The sequence below is a fragment of the Pimephales promelas genome, chromosome 25 (genome assembly GCF_988280905.1).
Source record: "Pimephales promelas chromosome 25, fPimPro1.hap1.1, whole genome shotgun sequence".
NCBI lineage: Eukaryota > Metazoa > Chordata > Actinopteri > Cypriniformes > Leuciscidae > Pimephales > Pimephales promelas.
Window position 1 is genome coordinate 10,442,088 of NC_142793.1, and position 24,483 is coordinate 10,466,570.

General features: G+C 39.2%; 2 protein-coding genes across 6 annotated transcripts in view; both read right to left on the reverse strand.

Annotated features, from left to right (window-relative positions):
- Nucleotides 1-8,836: 8,836 nt before the first annotated feature.
- kcnj11 (potassium inwardly rectifying channel subfamily J member 11) lies at nt 8,837-10,569 on the reverse strand. Its single transcript, XM_039663119.2, has one exon. It carries the CDS (start codon nt 10,389-10,391, stop codon nt 9,219-9,221), a length of 1,173 nt encoding a protein of 390 aa, XP_039519053.2. The 5' UTR covers nt 10,392-10,569; the 3' UTR covers nt 8,837-9,218.
- Nucleotides 10,570-12,283: 1,714 nt separating this feature from the next.
- abcc8 (ATP binding cassette subfamily C member 8) overlaps nt 12,284-24,483 on the reverse strand; it is a 95,784-nt gene continuing 83,584 nt past the window's right edge. For 4 of the 5 annotated variants that reach the window (XM_089127973.1, XM_039663185.2, XM_089127975.1 and 1 more), the window contains 9 exons: nt 24,006-24,119; nt 23,795-23,915; nt 22,416-22,546; nt 18,342-18,420; nt 18,151-18,259; nt 17,728-17,831; nt 14,264-14,397; nt 12,696-12,758; nt 12,284-12,545 (listed from right to left, as the gene is read on the reverse strand). In XM_089127973.1, coding sequence (XP_088984099.1) covers nt 12,408-12,545; nt 12,696-12,758; nt 14,264-14,397; nt 17,728-17,831; nt 18,151-18,259; nt 18,342-18,420; nt 22,416-22,546; nt 23,795-23,915; nt 24,006-24,119 — 993 coding nt within the window. In that variant the 3' untranslated portion in view covers nt 12,284-12,407. The other variant, XM_089127976.1, reaches the window with a different exon arrangement.

The following is a 24,483-nucleotide window of genomic DNA, read 5'->3' on the forward strand; positions in this document are numbered from 1 at the left end:
AGAAACTTAATTTTTCGCCCAAAAACGAAAAAAACGAAAGGGGTAACACTGTCGTTTTTTTTTCGGGTCGAATTTTTGAATTTCGATATTTCAGCTCTGGAAGGATCTAGAGCCTCCATTTTTGCACTCAGGTCAAAGTCTCGTGGCCCTTTATCAGAATCCAGAGTTTTGAGAAGATTGGAGAAACTTAATTTTTCGCCCGAAAACGAAAAAAAACGAAAGGGGTAACACTGTCGTTTTTTTTTCGGGTTCAAAATTTTGAATTTCGATATCTCAGCTCTGGAAGGGTCTAGAGCCTCCATTTTTGCACTCAGGTCAAAGTCTCGTGGCCCTCTATCAGAATCCAGAGTTTTGAGAAGATTGGAGAAACTTAATTTTTCGCCCGAAAACGAAAAAAAACGAAAGGGGTAACACTGTCGTTTTTTTTTTCGGGTCGAAATTTTGAATTTCGATATCTCAGCTCTGGAAGGATCTAGAGCCTCCATTTTTGCACTCAGGTCAAAGTCTCGTGGCCCTCTATCAGTATCCAGAGTTTTGAGAAGATTGGAGAAACTTATTTTCTCGCTCCGAAAAAAAAAACGAAAGGGGCACCACTGTCGTTTTTTTTTTTTGGTCGAAATTTTGAGTTTATCTGATCTTCCTGAAACTCTGGACTCTGATAGAGGGCAATGAGACTTAGACCCAAGTGCAAAAATGGAGGCTCTAGACCCTTCCAGAGCTGAGATATTGAGATATTTATAATGGCATAAATTCTACGTGGGATCTCAATATTTCAGCTCTGGAAAGGTCTAGAGACTCCATTTTTGCACTCAGGTCTAAGTCTCATGGCCCTCTATCAGAATCCAGAGTTTCAAGAAGATCAGAGCAACTCAAAATTTCGACCAAAAAAAAAAACGACAGTGGTACCCCTTTCGTTTTTTTTTTCGGGGTGAGAAATTAAGTTTCTCCAATATTCTCAAAACTCTGGATTCTTATAGAGGGCCATGAGACTTAGACTTGAGTGCAAAAATGGAGGCTCTAGACCCTCCCAGAGCTGAGATATGTTAAAGGATGTATAGGCCAAACCAGGTGTTATCAGAATCCCGATATTGACACGGATCCATCACAACATGTCTTCATATTAGGGACTGAAGTGAGTGTTGGCAATCAGGTGCTGGAGGAGTGGAGGAACGGATGTGAAGAGGACACAATCAGCGCCAACACACACTCATCCACATAAACACTGCTGGGCTTAATACACACAGCACTGATCTGGCACTGCACTACTGTGTACTAGACCAGACAGCAGGTGCACACGCACAAACACACCACAGTCAGTGTGTGAATCTCAACAAAACCAGATCCTGGTCACACTTCACCCCAAAATATAAAGCAGGAAATATAAAGAATTAGACCTTTTTGAAGTTCGATATCTCGGCTCTGGAAGGGTCTAGAGCCTCCATTTTTGCACTCAGGTCAAAGTCTCGTGGCCCTTTATCAGAATCCAGAGTTTTGAGAAGATTGGAGAAACTTAATTTTTCGCCCGAAAACGAAAACAAACGAAAGGGGTAACACTGTCGTTTTTTCTTTTTCGGGTCGAAATTTTGAATTTTGATATCTCAGCTCTGGAAGGATCTAGAGCCTCCATTTTTGCACTCAGGTCAAAGTCTCGTGGCCCTCTATCAGAATCCAGAGTTTTGAGAAGATTGGAGAAACTTAATTTTTCGCCCGAAAACGAAAAAAAACGAAAGGGGTAACACTGTCATTTTTTTTTTCGGGTCAAAATTTTTCATTTCGATATCTCAGCTCTGGAAGGGTCTAGAGCCTCCATTTTTGCACTCAGGTCAAAGTCTCGTGGCCCTCTATCAGAATCCAGAGTTTTGAGAAGATTGGAGAAACTTAATTTTTGGCCCGAAAACGAAAAAAAACGAAAGGGGTAACACTGTCGTTTTTTTTTCAGGTCGAAATTTTGAATTTCGATATCTCAGCTCTTGAAGGGTCTAGAGCCTCCATTTTTGCACTCAGGTCAAAGTCTCGTGGCCCTCTATCAGAATCCAGAGTTTTGAGAAGATTGGAGAAACTTAATTTTTCGTCCGAAAACGAAAAAAAACGAAAGGGGTGTAACACTGTCGTTTTTTTTTCGGGTCGAAATTTTGAATTTCTGAGGATCTAGAGCCTCCATTTTTGCACTCAGGTCAAAGTCTTGTGGCCCTCTATCAGAATCCAGAGTTTTGAGAAGATTGGAGAAACTTAATTTTTCGCCCGAAAACGAAAAAAAACGAAAGGGGTAACACTGTCGTTTTTTTTTCGGGTCGAATTTTTGAATTTCGATATTTCAGCTCTGGAAGGATCTAGAGCCTCCATTTTTACATTCAGGTCAAAGTCTCGTGGCCCTCTATCAGAATCCAGAGTTTTGAGAAGATTGGAGAAACTTAATTTTTCGCCCGAAAACGAAAAAAAAAAAAAACGAAAGGGGTAACACTGTCGTTTTTTTTTTAGGGTCAAAATTTTGAATTTCGATATCTCAGCTCTGGAAGGGTCTAGAGCCTCCATTTTTGCACTCAGGTTAAAGTCTCGTGGCCCTCTATCAGAATCCAAAGTTTTGGGAAGATTGGAGAAACTTAATTTTTCGCCCAAAAACGAAAAAAACGAAAGGGGTAACACTGTCGTTTTTTTTTCGGGTCGAATTTTTGAATTTCGATATTTCAGCTCTGGAAGGATCTAGAGCCTCCATTTTTGCACTCAGGTCAAAGTCTCGTGGCCCTTTATCAGAATCCAGAGTTTTGAGAAGATTGGAGAAACTTAATTTTTCGCCCGAAAACGAAAAAAAACGAAAGGGGTAACACTGTCGTTTTTTTTTCGGGTTCAAAATTTTGAATTTCGATATCTCAGCTCTGGAAGGGTCTAGAGCCTCCATTTTTGCACTCAGGTCAAAGTCTCGTGGCCCTCTATCAGAATCCAGAGTTTTGAGAAGATTGGAGAAACTTAATTTTTCGCCCGAAAACGAAAAAAAACGAAAGGGGTAACACTGTCGTTTTTTTTTTCGGGTCGAAATTTTGAATTTCGATATCTCAGCTCTGGAAGGATCTAGAGCCTCCATTTTTGCACTCAGGTCAAAGTCTCGTGGCCCTCTATCAGTATCCAGAGTTTTGAGAAGATTGGAGAAACTTATTTTCTCGCTCCGAAAAAAAAACGAAAGGGGCACCACTGTCGTTTTTTTTTTTGGTCGAAATTTTGAGTTTATCTGATCTTCCTGAAACTCTGGACTCTGATAGAGGGCAATGAGACTTAGACCCAAGTGCAAAAATGGAGGCTCTAGACCCTTCCAGAGCTGAGATATTGAGATATTTATAATGGCATAAATTCTACGTGGGATCTCAATATTTCAGCTCTGGAAAGGTCTAGAGCCTCCATTTTTGCACTCAGGTCTAAGTCTCATGGCCCTCTATCAGAATCCAGAGTTTCAAGAAGATCAGAGAAACTCAAAATTTCGACCAAAAAAAAAAACGACAGTGGTACCCCTTTCGTTTTTTTTTTTCGGGGTGAGAAATTAAGTTTCTCCAATATTCTCAAAACTCTGGATTCTTATAGAGGGCCACGAGACTTTGACCTGAGTGCAAAAATGGAGGCCCTAGACCCTCCCAGAGCTGAGATATGTTAAAGGATGTATAGGCCAAACCAGGTGTTATCAGAATCCCGATATTGGCACGGATCCATCACAACATGTCTTCATATTAGGGACTGAAGTGAGTGTTGGCAATGAGGTGCTGGAGGAGTGGAGGAACGGATGTGAAGAGGACACAATCAGCGCCAACACGCACTCATCCACATAAACACTGCTGGGCTTAATACACACAGCACTGATCTGGCACTGCACTACTGTGTACTAGACCAGACAGCAGGTGCACACGCACAAACACACCACAGTCAGTGTGTGAATCTCAACAAAACCAGATCCTGGTCACACTTCACCCCAAAATATAAAGCAGGAAATATAAAGACTTAGATCTTTTTGAAGTTCGATATCTCGGCTCTGGAAGGGTCTAGAGCCTCCATTTTTGCACTCAGGTCAAAGTCTCGTGGCCCTTTATCAGAATCCAGAGTTTTGAGAAGATTGGAGAAACTTAATTTTTCGCCCGAAAACGAAAAAAACGAAAGGGGTAACACTGCCGTTTTTTTTTTTCGGGTCGAAATTTTGAATTTCGATATCTCAGCTCTGGAAGGATCTAGAGCCTCCATTTTTGCACTCAGGTCAAAGTCTCGTGGCCCTCTATCAGAATCCAGAGTTTTGAGAAGATTGGAGAAACTTATTTTTTCGCCCAAAAACGAAAAAAAAAACCAAAGGGGTAACACTGTCGTTTTTTTTTCAGGTCGAAATTTTGAATTTCGATATCTCAGCTCTTGAAGGGTCTAGAGCCTCCATTTTTGCACTCAGGTCAAAGTCTCATGGCCCTCTATCAGAATCCAGAGTTTTGAGAAGATTGGAGAAACTTAATTTTTCGCCCGAAAACGAAAAAAAACGAAAGGGGTAACACTCTCGTTTTTTTTTCGGGTCGAAATTTTGAATTTCGATATCTCAGCTCTGGAAGGATCTAGAGCCTCCATTTTTGCACTCAGGTCAAAGTCTTGTGGCCCTCTATCAGAATCCAGAGTTTTGAGAAGATTGGAGAAACTTAATTTTTCGCCCGGAAATTAAAAAAAAACGAAAGGGGTAACACTGTCGTTTTTTTTTTCGGGTCAAAATTTAGAATTTCGATATCTCAGCTCTGGAAGGGTCTAGAGCCTCCATTTTTGCACTCAGGTCAAATTCGCGTGGCCCTCTATCGGAATCCAGAGTTTTGAGAAGATTGGAGAAACTTAATTTTTCGCCCGAAAACGAAAAAAAAGAAAGGGGTAACACTGACGTTTTTTTTTTCCGGGTCGAAATTTTGAATTTCGATATCTCAGCTCTGGAAGGATCTAGAGCCTCCATTTTTGCACTCAGGTCAAAGTCTCGTGGCCCTCTATCAGAATCCAGAGTTTAAGAAGATTGGAGAAACTTATTTTCTCGCTCCGAAAAAAAAACCGAAAGGGGTAACACTGTCGTTTTTTTTTTTTTTTGGTCGAAATTTTGAGTTTCTCTGATCTTCTTGAAACTCCGGATTCTGATAGAGGGCCATGAGACGTAGACCTAAGTGCAAAAATGGAGGCTCTAGACCCTTCCAGAGCTGAGATATTGAGATATTTATAATGGCATAAATTCTACGTGGGATCTCAATATTTCAGCTCTGGAAAGGTCTAGAGCCTCCATTTTTGCACTCAGGTCTAAGTCTCGTGGCCCTCTATCAGAATCCAGAGTTTCAAGAAGATCAGAGAAACTCAAAATTTCGACCAAAAAAAAAACCGACAGTGGTACCCCTTTCGTTTTTTGTTTTTTTTCGGGGTGAGAAATAAAGTTTCTGCAATATTCTCAAAACTCTGGATTCTTATAGAGGGCCATGAGACTTAGACTTGAGTGCAAAAATGGAGGCTCTAGACCCTCCCAGAGCTGAGATATGTTAAAGGATGTATAGGCCAAACTAGGTGTTATCAGAATCCCGATATTGACACGGATCCATCACAACATGTCTTCATATTAGGGACTGAAGTGAGTGTTGGCAATCAGGTGCTGGAGGAGTGGAGGAACGGATGTGAAGAGGACACAATCAGCGCCAACACGCACTCATCCACATAAACACTGCTGGGCTTAATACACACAGCACTGATCTGGCACTGCACTACTGTGTACTAGACCAGACAGCAGGTGCACACGCACAAACACACCACAGTCAGTGTGTGAATCTCAACAAAACCAGATCCTGGTCACACTTCACCCCAAAATATAAAGCAGGAAATATAAAGACTTAGAACTTTTTGAAGTTCGATATCTCGGCTCTGGAAGGATCTAGAGCCTCCATTTTTGCACTCAGGTCAAAGTCTCGTGGCCCTCTATCAGAATCCAGAGTTTTGAGAAGATTGGAGAAACTTAATTTTTCGCCCGAAAACGAAAAAAAAAAACGAAAGGGGTAACACTGTCGTTTTTTTTTTTCGGGTCGAAATTTTGAATTTCGATATCTCAGCTCTGGAAGGATCTAGAGCCTCCATTTTTGCACTCAGGTCAAAGTCTCGTGGCCCTCTATCAGAATCCAGAGTTTTGAGAAGATTGGAGAAACTTAATTTTTCGCCCGAAAACGAAAAAAACGAAAGGGGTAACACTGTCGTTTTTTTTTCGGGTCGAATTTTTGAATTTCGACTTTTCAGCTCTGGAAGGATCTAGAGCCTCCATTTTTGCACTCAGGTCAAAGTCTCGTGGCCCTCTATCAGAATCCAGAGTTTTGAGAAGATTGGAGAAACTTAATTTTTCGCCCGAAAACGAAAAAAAACGAAAGGGGTAACACTGTCGTTTTTTTTTTCGGGTCGAAATTTTGAATTTCGATATCTCAGCTCTGGAAGGATCTAGAGCCTCCATTTTTGCACTCAGGTCAAAGTCTCGTGGCCCTCTATCAGAATCCAGAGTTTTGAGAAGATTGGAGAAACTTAATTTTTCGCCCAAAAACGAAAAAAAAAAACGAAAGGGGTAACACTGTCGTTTTTTTTTTAGGGTCAAAATTTTGAATTTCGATATCTCAGCTCTGGAAGGGTCTAGAGCCTCCATTTTTGCACTCAGGTCAAAGTCTCGTGGCCCTCTATCAGAATCCAGAGTTTTGAGAAGATTGGAGAAACTTAATTTTTCTCCCAAAAACGAAAAAAAACGAAAGGGGTAACACTGTCGTTTTTTTTTTCGGGTCGAAATTTTGAATTTCGATATCTCAGCTCTGGAAGGATCTAGAGCCTCCATTTTTGCACTCAGGTCAAAGTCTTGTGGCCCTCTATCAGAATCCAGAGTTTTGAGAAGATTGGAGAAACTTATTTTTTCGCCCGAAAACGAAAAAAACGAAAGGGGTAACACTGTCGTTTTTTTTTTTCAGGTCGAAATTTTGAATTTCGATATCTCAGCTCTAGAAGGGTCTAGAGCATCCATTTTTGCACTCAGGTCAAAGTCTCGTGGCCCTCTATCAGAATCCAGAGTTTTGAGAAGATTGGAGAAACTTAATTTTTCGCCCGAAAACGAAAAAAAACGAAAGGGGTAACACTGTCGTTTTTTTTTTCGGGTCGAAATTTTGAATTTCGATATCTCAGCTCTGGAAGGATCTAGAGCCTCCATTTTTGCACTCAGGTCAAAGTCTCGTGGCCCTCTATCAGTATCCAGAGTTTTGAGAAGATTGGAGAAACTTATTTTCTCGCTCCGAAAAAAAAAAACGAAAGGGGTACCACTGTCGTTTTTTTTTTTGGTCGAAATTTTGAGTTTCTCTGATCTTCTTGAAACTCTGGATTCTGATAGAGGGCAATGAGACTTAGACCTAAGTGCAAAAATGGAGGCTCTAGACCCTTCCAGAGCTGAGATATTGAGATATTTATAATGGCATAAATTCTACGTGGGATCTCAATATTTCAGCTCTGGAAAGGTCTAGAGCCTCCATTTTTGCACTCAGGTCTAAGTCTCATGGCCCTCTATCAGAATCCAGAGTTTCAAGAAGATCAGAGAAACTCAAAATTTCGACCAAAAAAAAAAAACGACAGTGGTACCCCTTTCGTTTTTTTTTTCGGGGTGAGAAATTAAGTTTCTCCAATATTCTCAAAACTCTGGATTCTTATAGAGGGCCATGTGACTTAGACTTGAGTGCAAAAATGGAGGCCCTAGACCCTCCCAGAGCTGAGATATGTTAAAGGATGTATAGGCCAAACCAGGTGTTATCAGAATCCCGATATTGACACGGATCCATCACAACATGTCTTCATATTAGGGACTGAAGTGAGTGTTGGCAATCAGGTGCTGGAGGAGTGGAGGAACGGATGTGAAGAGGACACAATCAGCGCCAACACGCACTCATCCACATAAACACTGCTGGGCTTAATACACACAGCACTGATCTGGCACTGCACTACTGTGTACTAGACCAGACAGCAGGTGCACACGCACAAACACACCACATTCAGTGTGTGAATCTCAACAAAACCAGATCCTGGTCACACTTCACCCCAAAATATAAAGCAGGAAATATAAAGACTTAGACCTGAGTGCAAAACTGGAGACTGTGATGGACAGAGTGAGATTAAAAGAGTCAATAATTTGAAGAAATTCCTTAACCAATGGATGAGAGGGACAACAGATATGTATATTAAAATCGCCTAAAATTAATAGTTTATCAAAATACAGTACCCTAGAGGATAAAAATTCCTGCAGAAACATCTTATTGTAATAAGGAGGTCGATAAAACAAGGCACAGAGAAGGGAATTCTCTGTACTTATCTTAAGTACTTGAACTTCAAAACTACTAAAAGTGTCCACTGATAATAGACAACACTTGAAAGAATTCTTAAAAATAGCTACTCCCCCCGATGTCCTAGGAGAACTAACAAAAAAATAAATAAATCTAGAAATATAATTTGACACAAGAGGGCAGTATAGCTCTATTTATGGTTTTGATATGGAACTGCGCGACGCGGCGCTGCGCTTCTGGGTCAAACCGTGACATCTACACGTTTTCAGGGATCAGGGGGCGGAGTTGGGTTGGTTTAGGTGAATGTGAGGTGGGAGGAGTTGGATCTGGATCCGACTCCTCCCCGTGGATTTCATGTTCCGCAGTGAGAAGGTTGCCAAGCAACATAGTCATGTGCTAATTATATTCTGGTAAAACAGAGAGTCACAGCACCGATATGTAGGCCTATCCATTAATATGCAAAGGTTAAACCTTTAGCTATACTGTAAAGTCTGTCCACTGCCTTACAAAACAATTCAATACAAACAAGCTGGTTTATTTATAACAAGGCATAAAACAGGGATTGCATTAAACGTCATGCGCTTCTTCATAGCATGTGCATAGCCATTCAGTTCCCTGAGACCTCAGTTCAAACGTGCATATTTCTCAATTAGAGGTAATTAATATAAAGGGGAAAAAAGTAGTTGCAACAGTGCAAACGAAAATATTATATAATATTAATATATATATTATATCTCTTTTTACTATACATACAAACGTAATATTTCACCATTAACCTATTGAGACTTGCCAAATTGTTTGTGTCCACTGCAGTGGACATACGGACAACGTTTTGTTGTTATACCTATTTGGATGTCACTTTTTATTCCAATCCAGTTAAATAAAAAATAATAAAACGTCTCAGGAGGTTAACGACGTAACAGATTCCTGTTTGTTTGGTGTGCTGATCTTGACTCTTCTCCTCACGGATGCGCCTGTCCTGCCGGACTCCTGCAGTTTAAAGCTCTCCAGTCCTCCCGCCTCATCCAGAGCTCGCGCGCTGCAGCTCGGCGTGGGCACTTTAACGGTGTTCCCAAACTTCGAATAGTCCACAGCATACATCCCGTCTTCTTGAGACACCGTCGGCACAAACCTCTGACCCCACAATATCTCCTCGGACAGGTAAGAGGTCCGCGCTTGAGTGGTGATGCCGGTGGTCTCCACGACCCCCTCCAGCACGACGACCACCTCGATGTCCTCGTGCAGCAGATCAGCCGCCGACAGATCATACAGCGGGCTGTTTTTGTCAATGACGTGGTTGATGATGAGGGGCGACACCAGGAAGATGCTGTTGGTGCCCAGCGGGTTGTCCATCTGGATGTCTATCTGATCCAAAGGCACCATCTCGCCTTCATTGGTGACGGTTTTCCGCACCACCTGCATGTGGATGGCGGCACTGATGATCATGCTCTTCCTCAAGTCGCCGAGGCGAAACATGAAGCACAGCTTGTTGTTTCTGACGGTTATAACCGCGTGTTTGCTGAAGATGAGCGTTTCCGCGCGCCGGTTCGCTTGCGCGGTTTTCATGAAGATGCATCCCAACATGATGGCGTTGATCAGCAAGCCGACTATGTTCTGAATGATCAATATCACGATGGCCGATAGGCACTCCTCGGTGACCATCCGTCCGCCGAAACCGATGGTCACCTGGACTTCAATGGAGAACAGAAAGGCTGAGGAGAACGAGTGGATGTCCGTTACACACGGGACAAAGTCGTCACCTTTCGGGTCCAGGTCTCCGTGCGCGAAGGCGATGAGCCACCAGATCATCCCGAACAACAGCCAACTGCACAAGAAGGACATCGTGAAGATCACCAGAGTGTGAAGCCATTTTAGATCCACTAGAGTGGTGAACACGTCTTGTAGAAACCGTCCTTGTTCGCGTATGTTCGTGTGCGCGACGTTGCAGGTTCCGTTCTTGGCGACGAATCGCGCCGTCCGCGATTTGGTCGATTTATATTTGGGCTGTAACACATCCTCCGCCAACCGAGTCAAGTAATAGTCGTCGGGAATAAGTCCTTTTCTGGACAACATAGCTGGTCCATACTACAGTTTCGCGGCTGCGCTAGTAAGTTGTAACATGACAAGTGCACTCATCTTCAGCGCGCGCGCCGCGCTCGGTGTGCGTTCACGCGCTCACAGGAGGTCCCGTGGGAAGACGACACTTTTAGGTTATCCGGCTGCCGCTGCCAGTCAATTGCAACCGGATATATTCTCGCACATCCTCAGATGTGACTTCAGAAAGACTGGTTTAGCACAGGGCATGCGTGCTAAACGCGAACTTTACCACAGTGAGAAGAAGAACCCACTCATAGCCTACACTTTTCATTATGTCATAGTTAGGGCTCGAGTTCTAAAGAGAGAAACTAGTGACTAGGCCTACACTATAATACTAAACACTTTACTCTGCATTAACAATATAACTTATTATAAAAAGGAGCATTTTTTAATTTCATTTCTAACTTCGGTAACAATATTTTAACGTGTCCTTGAAACACTTTACTGTGTTTACTACACTTTAAATAATGCTGGGTTTTAACCAAATGTTGGATTACAAATGTAATGTAAAATTTTAACCCAACTTCAACTTTCAACTTTACATTTTTTAATTGCATTTTTAACCCAACATTTGGGTTTGTCCATATTTGACCCACATTTTTTAGCGTGTATATTAATGACTATATAATTGGGCATGCAACTAACCCTGAATTAAAAACTATTCCTATACCCTAACCCCCCTAGCAAGTATACGTAATTAATATTACTCATTATTAAATGTATAATTACACTGTAACAGGGACACAATGAAACGAAGTATAACACTTTTTTTTTTACCTTTTTAAAAAAATATCTTTTAATTGCATTATTTTTATATTTAACAGATTAACATACCATAATATAGACAACAAAGCTGTACTATCTTGTTAAATATTGTTACACGCTGCATTAAATCAGTGTGTGAGTGCAAATTTGCATGAGACAAACTACACTAACCACCATGCTATATAACTAATAACCTATACTATACACTAGCTTACTATATTATGCTAATTAACTGTGAACTAGCAACACAGTTAGCTTTTAAAGGCTAAAAACTACAAAATAAAATACAAAATAGTAGGGGTGTCACGATTTCGATATTAAATCGAAATCGATCGAAATTAATTCAATGGTATCGAAATCGAAATAAAAAATGGTATCGTCGATACTGCCACGCCCCATGTCGCGTCCGTGATGGAAAGTTCGGATCATTTTACTGACTCTATTGTTCAATCTCGTTCATCAAAATTAACTAAACTTTTTTTCTAGTCATTTCAGGGGCTTTAAATGTTATACTATTAAGTTATGTTACTTGTTTTTGTTATATTTTAAATTTGGCAATGGTGTAGTGTACATTGTAAACAAATTTATATTGCATAATGCATAAATGTGTAGTCTAAAAATTGCATAGCAATCTGCGCTTTACATTTTTTTTTAAATCGAGAATCGAATCGTGACCTTAGAATCGATCGAATCGAGGATTTGGAGAATCGTGACACCCCTACAAAATAGTGATTTATCTATGCTGTACTTCACTATTCATTAACAATACAAATATTTAGGTTCCGTTGGGCTATAGTGAATATTTATACTATAAATAATTCTATACACTACTACACAAATGCAATAACACACTACAGAAAACTTGTCAAATTAAATAAAAGCTGCAACCCTGACTAAGATCTGTACTTATATCTATGATGAAAGGTTGTAAAATATACAAGTTGATAATCTGTACATATTATGTCATATTATTATTCCACTTTAGGATGCTAAAATAATATAAATTATTGTTTAAATTATAATATGAATTCATGTTTTATATAATGTGTCCTTTTCTGTATAAAAAATTGTAATTTTTTTGTATAATAAAAAGGGCATACAGGTTGTTTAAATATTTTTATTAATAAATGTTTAAGATTTTATGTACAAATGTGATTATGATAAATACAGTTATAAATAATTTATAATTCACGGTACAAGTGCACTTTCAGTATAGGGTCTCCGGACTCATTTGTCGGCTCGCACGAACGACGCAAACACACTGTCCTCTTGATTCAGGAGAACCTCTGGTTTATCAAACTCCAGAATGACTCCTCGCTTCATCACAATCACCAGGTCTGCATTCAGGATGGTGTGCACACGATGCTGTGGAAACACACACACACACACATGCAATGTTGTGAAATAGCTAAGAGCTTGTTTGATCTGACTGAAATGCTTCTTCATCATTAAAAGCATTGAATCGTCGTTTAACCACAGCTAGACTTCAAATATTAAAGTCCGAAAGCAACTTACGGCGATGGTGACCACAGTTCTGTCGGTGAAGGCAGTCATCACAACTTTCTGTAGAATGCTCTCCTATTAAAAAAAGATAATTATTAATATAATATAAAAATATATAATATAATACAATCTAAACCTAACCTATTTAAAAAAAGAGCATTATACTGTATATATATATATATATATATATATATATATATACACACACACACATATATATGTAAATGTTTATATGCATGTATGTATTATACATTATATAATTTTAATAATTCAAACATTTATCATTATATATATATATATATATATATATATATATATAATTTCTAAAAAATGAAAATTTATCATTTCAAATATTTTAACCTTATGTGTGTGTGTGTATGTATGTGTATATATATATGTATGTCTTTATAATTAAAAACTTTAATCTATTAAAAAGTGCATTATATTATTTTAGTAATTCAAATTTTTATTTTATAAATAATTTATTATTATTATTATTATTATTATAAAAATGGCAGAAAAATGGCTACATTCAACTATAGTTTACATATATTATAAAGTTAGAAATTATTTACAATTTGTTATATTATTATTATTATATATAATAATTACATAATATATAGATAATTTTTTACTTTTTAACCTAATAATATAATCTTTTTAAATGCATTTCTCTAATTTAGTAGTTATTATTAACAGATTAATTATATTATTGTTATAACAATTTAAGTGAAGGATTTCATTGAAAAATGAACAAGGATTTTACTTTGTATATTAGTGTTTTAATGACGGGTTTTCAAAGTGTGGGGCCGTAGAGCTGGGTGACGTGACAATGTTAATCGATAGAGATTGTTCTATAGTTTATCTGTATGTAAATATTTCCATGCAGCGTAAGACTGCTTAAACACGATTGAAAAGATATACTTTATGATGAGTTATTTAAATTACAATAAATTGCGACAGAGAACTTAATTCGGTACGTGCTGAATTCAGTTGACTTTCACGGCTTATTGCGCTTGTGTCAAAATGTCTGGATATGTCTAAAGTGAAATTAGACATAACAGTTGTCAAATTGGGCAAAACAGTTGGGCGACATTCTTATTTTATTCTCATAAGCTCTTAAAGTGACGGCAGCCTCATAAACGCCAGTCATTAATGTTAATCAAACTCATTCACTGCTCTTGACTGAATATCTTCTATAGCGTTATTAAGAATCTGTGTGTGTGTAATTAGATATTGAAAAACCCTGGCTTACTTTCAAGCTGACATAGCATTTTTATTTTGAATTCTTTCGGAGTACTCGGAAACACCAGCACTTTCCACACGGATTCCTTTCGTTTTGAATCTATCAAACTGTCCCTCACTGTGTGTTCATTCCAGTATGAAACCCCAGCCAGTGCATTTAACACAGCCATGGTTCATTTACTCCGGAGAGATGAAGGCAGAGGAGCAGTCGGAAGAGAAGTGTGTTTGAGAATAGTGTGAAGTGAATCGAGGTCATGGCCCCTGAGGGGGTTCCTTCTACCTCTTAGACTCTCTATTATACTTCTAAACACACACACACACACACACACACACACCGTAGCCATGTCTATGGAAGCAGTGGCCTCGTCCATAATCAGAATACTGCTCTTCCGCACAAATGCGCGTGCCAGACAGAACAGCTGACGTTGCCCCTGGCTGAAGTTCTCCCCACCCTCGGTTATTATTGCATCTGAAACACAAGGAAAGAGTATCGTCATCAATCATATATTTAGATTATACTACGGTTTTAAAATGAAATCTTAACCTTAAAAAGGCCCGTTCACACCAAGGATGGTAGCTATAACTATATAAATCTAAAATTATAATAGTCGTTCTAATTCTGTAGGGAATAGGGAAGTCCACACCGCAACCATAAAGATAACAAAACAGAGGAAAATTATTGTTAGAATCACTTACAGGACGATTTTTTTTTCCAGTTAATGAACAGTAAAAACATTAAGAGCTAATCAGAATCTAAAAGTCTTTAAAGAGTGAGCATTAAAAATGGCAGAAGACAGCACATACTTATAATAAACGGAAGATTATTGTGCGTTGATGTGGACGCTAATATACACTCACCTAAAGGATTATTAGGAACACCATACTAATACTGTGTTTGACCCCCTTTCACCTTCAGAACTGCCTTAATTCTACGTGGCATTGATTAACAGCATTCTTTAGAAATGTTGGCCCATATTGATAGGATAGCATCTTGCAGTTGATGGAGATTTGTGGGATGCACATCCAGGACACGAAGCTCCCGTTCCACCACATCCCAAAGATGCTCTATTGGGTTGAGATCTGGTGACTGTGGGGGTCATTTTAGTACAGTGAACTCATTGTCATGTTCAAGAAACCAATTTGAAATGATTTGAGCTTTGTGACATGGTGCATTATCCTGCTGGAAGTAGACATCAGAGGATGGGGACATGGTGGCCATAAAGGGATGGACATGATCAGAAACAATGCTCAGGTAGGCCGTGGCATTTAAACGATGCCCAATTGGCACTAAGGGGCCTAAAGTGTGCCAAGAAAACATCCCCCACACCATTACACCACCACCACCAGCCTGCACAGTGGTAACAAGGCATGATGGATCCATGTTCTCATTCTGTTTATGCCAAACTCTGACTCTACCATCTGAATGTCTCAACAGAAATCGAGACTCATCAGACCAGGCAACATTTTTCCAGTCTTCGACTGTCCACTTTTGGTGAGCTCTTGCAAATTGTAGCCTCTTTTTCCTATTTGTAGTGGAGATGAGTGGTACCCGGTGGGGTCTTCTGCTGTTGTAGTCCATCCGCCTCAAGGTTGTGTGTGTTGTGTGCTTTGCTGAATACCTCGGTTGTAACGAGTGGTTATTTCAGTCAAAGTTGCTCTTCTATCAGCTTGAATCAGTCGGCCCATTCTCCTCTGACCTCTAGCATCAACAAGGCATTTTCGCCCACAGGACTGCCGCATACTGGATGTTTTTACCTTTTCACACCATTCTTTGTAAACCCTAGAAATAATTGTGCGTGAAAATCCCAGTAACTGAGCAGATTGTGAAATACTCAGAGCGGCCCGTCTGGCACCAACAACCATGCCACGCTCAAAATTGCTTAAATCATCTTTCTTTCCCATTCTGACATTCAGTTTGGAGTTCAGGAGATTGTCTTGACCAGGACCACACCCCTAAATGCATTGAAGCAACTGCCATGTGATTGGTTGATTAATGAGAAATTGAACAGGTGTTCCTAATAATCATTTAGGTGAGTGAAGTTATTGTTCTTGGTGTGAACATGCCTTAAAGCCTACTCTATCATATTTGACGCACACAATTTTAAGGCCTCTAATGAGCAACATGATCAAAATCTTTATTCTTCTGTTGTACACAAGCCTTCGGTCGTCTAATAGGCTCTATGCACAACTTACTTCCGCATTCTGTTTGAACAGGTCTCATCGCTTCCGGTCCAGGATCTTTTGTATGTGCTTCATGAAATTTTTTGCGGTTTTACTCAAGATAACTTAAAAAAAGGAGCGAGCAAAGATTAGCATAACCAATGTACCTCACATATGCAGATTGATATTTAAACGTTTTATATTTTTTCATCTTCACAGTAACGTTTAGATATTTAAATGGAATAAAACGCCAATAACAAAGTGAACTAGGTAGGTTAGCTGATTACCTTAAATATCCATAGATATCGTAGTCAGTTCTTACGGCCGTTAACACTTTCTATGACAAGCGGATGCGATGAGACCTGTTTTCCGGTTTGGTCACGTGACGCTCCGCATAAAGCCTATTGTTAGTTTGTATTTTTAGCAAGTAAAAAGGCCTTTTAAAAGTATTATTCTAAAAACGTTCCCCTTCAGGTCATCAGTCACATGTCTTTTGCTTTGAAAACCTTTATAATAAAGGAAATATTACTAACAATATAAAAGTTGTTTTTAGATTTAAAGACGGACATTTACTGGGCTGAAGCAACTTCCATACTTGATTATTCATGTATATTATATATATATATATATATGAAGAGTTCAGATGCAAAAGCCTCTAAGTGCCATTTGAAATTTTCTTCTAAAATGGCCATTTTTATCAAGCTTGTATATTTAAGTTCAGTAATTTCACTTAAATGACAATTAATAGGTAATCTTCATTGCCATTTAAGTGAAATTACTGAACTTAAATATACAAGCTTGAAAAAATTATCATTTTAGAAGAAAATGTCAAATGGCACTTAGAGGCTTTTGCATCTGAACTCTTCATATATATATTTTTATTATTGAAAAATCATGTTAACTTGTGTATCAAATATGATACAACAGGCTTTTGAGGAACGTTTATTTGTACATGTGTCAATCATCATTGTATTGCATTGCACAAAAACTAGAGAGCTTTGATCCTAAAATAAACATTTAAATATCATCATATTAAGACGTTATTGGGTGATATAGTGTGACAACTGATATTTATGCACTGTATGGAAGTACTACTTTTAAAGATCTCATTGATTTACATTACAAGCTATCAGAATTTATTATTTTCTGACCGTATAAACATCGGAAACATCACCGAATTGCAAATTGTTCAAAATTCACCAAATAGTTTTTTTCCTCAGTGAAAATATGGAGCTCATATTTAAGATCATACTATAGGAGACAAAAACCTGGTCCATCAAATATGATATTCAAAAAAGGTGGCATATATTTTTGTCAAGACTGTCTAAACATTCAATAAACTGTTCCATTAAAAAAAAAAAATATGACAGGGTTAAAGTTGTCATTTACTCGCCATTATATCATTCCAAACCTGTACGAAAACTGATCCCCATATAGACTTTCTTTATAGTGACAAATTGAAATATCATTCAAATATCATCTTCTATGTTCAACAGAAGGAAAAAAAATCATACTGTAGGTTTGGAATGATATTAGAGTGATTCAATTGACAGGTTTATCATTTTAGGCCGAACTATCCCTTTAACATGTGATTTCTATCAGTCTCTAATCATGTTTTATCATGTCTAAGGTGTCTTACCTAGTCCTCCAGGCAGAGTTTTAACCACTGGTTTGAGTTGTGCTATTTCTAACGCCTCCCACAACATGCAGTCTGTGGCTTTCATCTCTGGATCTAGATTAAAACTGAACAGAAGAAAATGACATAGTAAAAAATTTCTCATTATCTCCAGAAATCCTTCATCTCTACAGCCCGTTTCAGTGCTTTCTATGGTAGAGATTCAGAGAGAAAACGGCAATGATTAATAATATATGAATGCTCATTCATGCTTGTCATCCATTCATAATGTAAATCTGGGGAAGTTTGGCCTATGAAATCACATTTAAGTGTCAAATACAAACTGATAATGTTGATCAGAAGTATATTTGTTTGTAAATGAATAAATGTCTAGGATATTGGGACAATTTTATTCACTCATGCAGTATTTGGTGTCATGAGACGCACCGGATGGTTCCGCTGAATAAGAAGGGATCTTGTAGAATAATAGAGAAGCGAGACCTCAGCGTCTGAAGAGGCATCTTTGCTATATCGATGCCATCAATGATTATTCGCCCTGTTGGAGAATAGGGACTTATATTCTACTCTGTAAATTAAATGAAATTATTAGCCTGGCCTTGATAAAAAATAAGAATCACCTTCAAACGTGTCCACCATCCGGAAAAAGGCCAATGAGAAAGATGACTTGCCACTTCCTGTTCTACCACAGATTCCAAGCTGTAACAGATCAACACAAAGTAAACCTTTAACAATATTTAAATCAAAATAATAATAAAGTCTGTGTGAGGGTATGCATTGTCACTTTCCCACCAGGGCGTGCCCCCTCAGGCAGACTGAGTGGCAACATAACTGGCTTATGTAGTTAATAATGTAGATTGACTCGACTCGAGGGAGTTGGACTCGACAGTGATCCTCACACCTCACCAAAGATGTGGTCCGTGGACATTGACATGAGGCCAGGAATCAGGTTTTCTGTCATTTTTATACCACTGAGAAATACAAGCAAAGTCCATGAATGCTTTACCTGGGCTTTAATGGGTGAATGTGAGGCAAATTTAAAGCACTTTGGTGGCCATTGGGTCTGTGAAAGCACTATATAAATGCAGTCCATTTACCATTTTACTTCAAGACAAGATTTGATGGTGAAATTAAAATGATGACGCTTAAAACTGACGAATGAAATTTAACGCTTGCAACTTAGAACCTATTTCAAGGTTTGCGTTCTCGAGCCACCAGGCACTGCTGTTGCAACGGAAGTGAATCAATCAAAACTAACTTTAGCTGGACAAGAACTTATTCTAGAGCTGATGCAAAGCCAAAACAATCTGTTATTGTAAAAAACTATCTGTAAAGCTGTTTTAAAACAATCTATATTGTTAAAAGCGCTATATCAAGTAGGGCGACTTGACTTGACGAGGACATTTAAATAAACAAATAAACAAATATGGGTTTTCGCAATTGAGGAACCTTTCATAGTTCCTAGAACTATTGGCGGAAGTACCTGGATTTTGGCGTGTTCGCACCACTGTTAACTAGGAAGGATTTTGGTTCTACCAGTGACGTTAGTATATGCTAATTTAACATGACATCATGACTTTTGCGTAAACATACACGCCACTTTCGAGTCAAGTGGCGTGTTATCTCTGCGCATTTTGAGCTATCCGCGTGTATATCTACGCCATTAACGTCCGAGTGATTCCGTGTGTCTGTACACGCCGTCAAATGTTCGCGCGAAATGAAGCAAAATGTAGATCTACATCTGGGGAGTCATAAATGCCATTAACCCCAGTGACGGTTAGGTTTAGGTTTAGGGACGGGGTTGAGGTAAGTCATATATTTATTTATACAGTAATAACGTTAAGTCAACGGCGTTCATAAACACGGTGAAAAGCGATTATGCGTCTTGATAGCACGCCAAAAATGGAAATACGAATTGGCGTGTCATACACACTACTTGAGATCAGTCTGGCTAATTAGACTGACGCAAGTTGGTATATTGTTCCAGGATTAACAAAGATATTGATCCAGGAACATGATGTACTCCGTAAAATCAAATTCAGCATCCAACCATACCACTTTGTACAAACCCAATTCCATAAAAGTTGGGACACTGTACAAATTGTGAATAAAAACAGAATGCAATGATGTGGAAGTTTCAAATTTCAATATTATATTTAGAATACAACATAGATGACGTATCAAATGTTTAAACTGAGAAAATGCATAATTTTAAGGGAAACATAAGTTGATTTTAAATTTCATGGCATCAACACATCTCAAAAAAGTTGGGACAAGGCCATTTTTACCACTGTGTGGCATCCCCTCTTCTTTTAATAACAGTCTGCAAACGTCTGGGGACTGAGGACACAAGTTGCTCAAGTTTAGGAATAGGAATGTTGTCCCATTCTTGTCTAATAAAGGCTTCTAGCTGCTCAACTGTCTTAGGTCTTCTTTGTTGCATCTTCCTCTTTATGATGCGCCAAATGTTTTCTATGGGTGAAAGATCTGGACTGCAGGCTGGCCATTTCAGTACCCGGATCCTTCTTCTACGCAGCCATGATGTTGTAATTGATGCAGTATGTGGTTTGGCATTGTCTTGTTGGAAAATACAAGGTCTTCCCTGAAAGAGATGATGTCTGGATGGGAGCATATGTTGTTCTAGAACTTGGATATACCTTTCAGCATTGATGGTGCCTTTCCAGATGTGTAAGCTGCCCATGCCACACGCACTAATGCAACCCCATACCATCAGAGATGCAGGCTTCTGAACTGAGCGCTGATAACAACTTGGGTTGTCCTTGTCCTCTTTAGTCCGGATGACATGGCGTCCCAGTTTTCCAAAAAGAACTTCAAATTTTGATTCGTCTGACCACAGAACAGTTTTCCACTTTGCTAGAGTCCACTTTAAATGAGCCTTGGCCCAGAGAAAACGCCTGCGCTTCTGGTTCCCGTTTAGATATGGCTTCTTTTTTGACCTATAGAGCTTTAGCCGGCAACGGTGAATGGCACGGTGGATTGTGTTCACTGACAATGTTTTCTGGAAGTATTCTTGAGCCCATGTTGTGATTTCCATTACAGTAGCATTCCTGTGTGTGATGCAGTGCCGTCTAAGGGCCCGAAGATCACGGGCATTCAGTATGGTTTTCCAGCCTTGACCCTTATGCACAGAGATTGTTCCAGATTCTCTGAATCTTTGGATGATATTATGCACTGTTGATGATGATAACTTCAAACTCTTTGCAATTTTTCTCTGAGAAACTCCTTTCTGATATTGCTCCACTATTTTTTGCCTCAGCATTGGGGAAATTGGTGATCCTCTGCCCATCTTGACTTCTGAGAGACACTGCCACTCTGAGAGGCTCTTTTTATACCCAATCATGTTGCCAATTGACCTAATAAGTTGCAAATTGGTCCTCCAGTTGTTCCTTATATGTACATTTAACTTTTCTGGCCTCTTACTGCTACCTGTCCCAACTTTTTTGGAATTTGTAGCTCTCATGAAATCCAAAAGGAGCCAATATTTGGCATGGCAATTCAAAATGTCTCACTTTCAACATTTGATATGTGATCTATGTTGTATTCTAAATATAATATTGAAATTTGAAACTTCCACATCATTGCATTCTGTGTTTATTCACAATTTGTACAGTGTCCCAACTTTTATGGAATTGGGTTTGTAGAACACAAGGCTCAAGGCTCATTTTTTAAAGCTACGCTGTGTGATTTTTATCCCCATCTAGTGGTGAAAATGTATGTGATTATCCAGTGAATATTAGTTTCTGTTCCTCTCAATTCCGATTTTGGTTTAACTCCTAAGGTGGCCAATGTTGTCCAAGTTTAACATGGCTTCCAGTTCGACCTCGTCCATGAGTGTTAACTCAAACGTAAACGCGAAAGGCGAAGCTTGAATTAACGGGTATGTCCCTCTTTGGCTAATGTACTTTCAACATGGAGGGGCAACATGGCGACCGACATTAGAACACTCACGTCAATACTTTATTACTTGAACAAAGTAAATATACATTAATGATCACATATATTTTTGAAACAACTAAGTGTTTTTAGCTAAGAATAAACTAAAATAGTTACACAGTGTAGCTTTAAATGAACACTGACAAATACATTACAGTTATGCAAAATATAAGATGGTGAATATTTAATTGATCATTTGTCAATATTTGGCCCTTTCCCCAAACTCGGACCTGGAGGGCCACTGTCCCTGCGGAGTCCCTGAGCAAGCTAGTCAAGGTCTTCAGGATCAGTAGAAACTCACAGGTTGGTGTGTTTGATCAGGGTTGAAGCTAAACTCTGCAGGGACAATGACCCTCCAGGACCGAGTTTGGGAAACCCTGGCCTAGGGTGTAATTTTACCTCAAAATTCAACATCTTATAAAACCGGTAACCGCAAATCCATGTTTCGTAGCCTGAACTCCAGTTGTGTCAGTGAATGGCAGTAATCTGTGGTTCTATGGATTCTTTAGCTTTCAGCAACTGGTATAAAGACAGCTCAGATTTCTTGTTGAATCTATTTGTATAGTCAATCACACATCTCTTTTGCGGCATTCACGCTTAACACCATCACTGCCACTCAGTGGGTGCAACTGCAGTGACTCCACCTACTGTGCATACCCTCTGTATATTTAAATAAGTTGAATGTAATTATTGAACTTTCTTAAGAACATTTACTTTGTTAAATATATGTATAATTGTACCTTTTGTCCTGGGCTGATGTGAGCATTGACCTGTTTGAGGACAGGCTTCAGGGTGCTGTCGTACCTCACGCTCAGATTCTGGATCTGAATCTCACCCCGCTGAGGCCAACCTTCAGGAAGCTGAGACGCGGCTGAGAGAGAAACATTTAACCAAAGAGATAAGAGGCGTACGATATACAGAATGTGAAAACACAGGAAAAGAAGTAGACACATCCAGTGATTCAATCAAGACAAGTTATTTAAATAGCGCTTTTAAAGGACAACTCCGGCGCAAAATGAACCTTTGGTCTAATTACACATTGCTACCTAGTCAACCGTTATCTGAGATTTGTTTTCATGATTGCCGAATGTAAATAGTTTTATCTCTAAAAACAGTTTAGCCTATAACGCTAGTTCAATGCTAGTATATAGGGCATAGAGTAATGACAAATAAAAATCGCTTTTTATTACCACTAACAAGGCTCAAAATAGCCCCACACCAAAACGACAGCATAACAAGGGTCTCTACATTCAAACCGAAGCGTTGAGAACTTTGTCAGTGTCCAGACTGTTTAATAAGAAGATATTTTATACACACAGTAAATTTCGCGAATACAGGAAGAAGCCATCTTTGAAAAATAGTCTCTACCAGTCGATCTACGAACGCCGATCCAAGTGCGCTGAACTGTGCAGAATCTCATATGGTCCGTTGTTTCCAGAAGAAACACAAACACAAACCGTTTACTTGTCTTCAATATGTACACGTAGCCTACTGTTCACGCTCACTTTATCACCTTATTCACATCTCACCAGCGCACTTGGATCGGCGTTCGTAGATCGACTGGTAGAGACTATTTTTCCAAGATAGCTTCTTCCTGAATTCGTGAAATTTACTGTGTGTATAAAACATCTGCTTATTAAACTGTATGGACACTGACAAAGTTCTCAATGCTTCGGTTTGAATGTAGGGACCCTTATTATGCTGTCGTGTTGGTGTGGGGCTATTTTGAGCCTTTTTAGTGGTAATAACAAGCGATTTTTATTTGTCATTACTCTATGCCCTATATACTAGCATTATACTAGCGTTATAGGCTAAACTGTTTTTAGAGATAAAACTATTTACATTCGGCAATCATGAAAACAAATCTCAGATAACGGTTGACTAGGTAACAATGTGTAATTAGACTAAAGGTTCATTTTGCGCCGGAGTTGTCCTTTAACAATATCGATTGTTCCGAAGCAGCTTTACAGTGATAATAGGGAATTAAAGTAACAGAGATTGTTTTGGCTTTACTGCAGCTTTAGAATAAAGTTATTGTCCAGTTAAAGTTAGTTTTGATTGACTTCCTTTGCAAAGATCATTAGTTATTTACTTAGGGGCCGTTCTAATGGATACTCACACAGCAGACCCTCGTAGTTTTCAGGTTCTGTCCTCAGCAGAGCTTTTATTCTCTTCACAGCTCCCAGCTGCACCTCCATGTCTGCCAGATTACGCACCATCCAGTTCAGGTAGTTGGACACCTGAGACATAAAATATAGAAGCAGAAGTTGTCCAATGTTGCTGAAGATCAGCACGTAGAGAGTTAGATGTATGTGTGTGTGTGGTCTTGCCATGAGGGCGTATGTGAGTCCCAGCCCCACCAGCCCAGTGGACAGATGATTGTATTGGGAGTTTGTGATGGAGGCCACAGCTGCTATTAGGACAATAAAGGCCCCAATGTACTCCTGCAAAAGATATACAACAGAATAACCATTACTGTTGAGTCGCTCAAGGAAGCAACATATATTTTTGCTAGTATTTGATCAAATAAAAAAGATTTTTAACTGGAACTAGATGTCACATAAGGGGCTTTCCCACCGGGTAGTTCAAGGAACTAGCCACATGGGTGGTTCCCGAGAACTAATGGTTCCCTTGGGAACTTTTTCCTGGTTGCATTCGCACTGCCAGTAGGAACTCTGAAGTGACGTAAGCCGCGCTTGTTGATGTGACTTACTTTGACGGCGCTGTGAACGCCAGAGCCTGAGCACAGTGATTTTCCGTGTTCATTAGTTTATGATCTGTCTAACAGTCCTGTCTAATATGTTAGTT

Bases quoted from the DNA above. Each gene is read 5' to 3' on its own strand.
- kcnj11 (XM_039663119.2), bottom strand. From the start codon at position 10,391: ATGTTGTCCAGAAAAGGACTTATTCCCGACGACTATTACTTGACTCGG.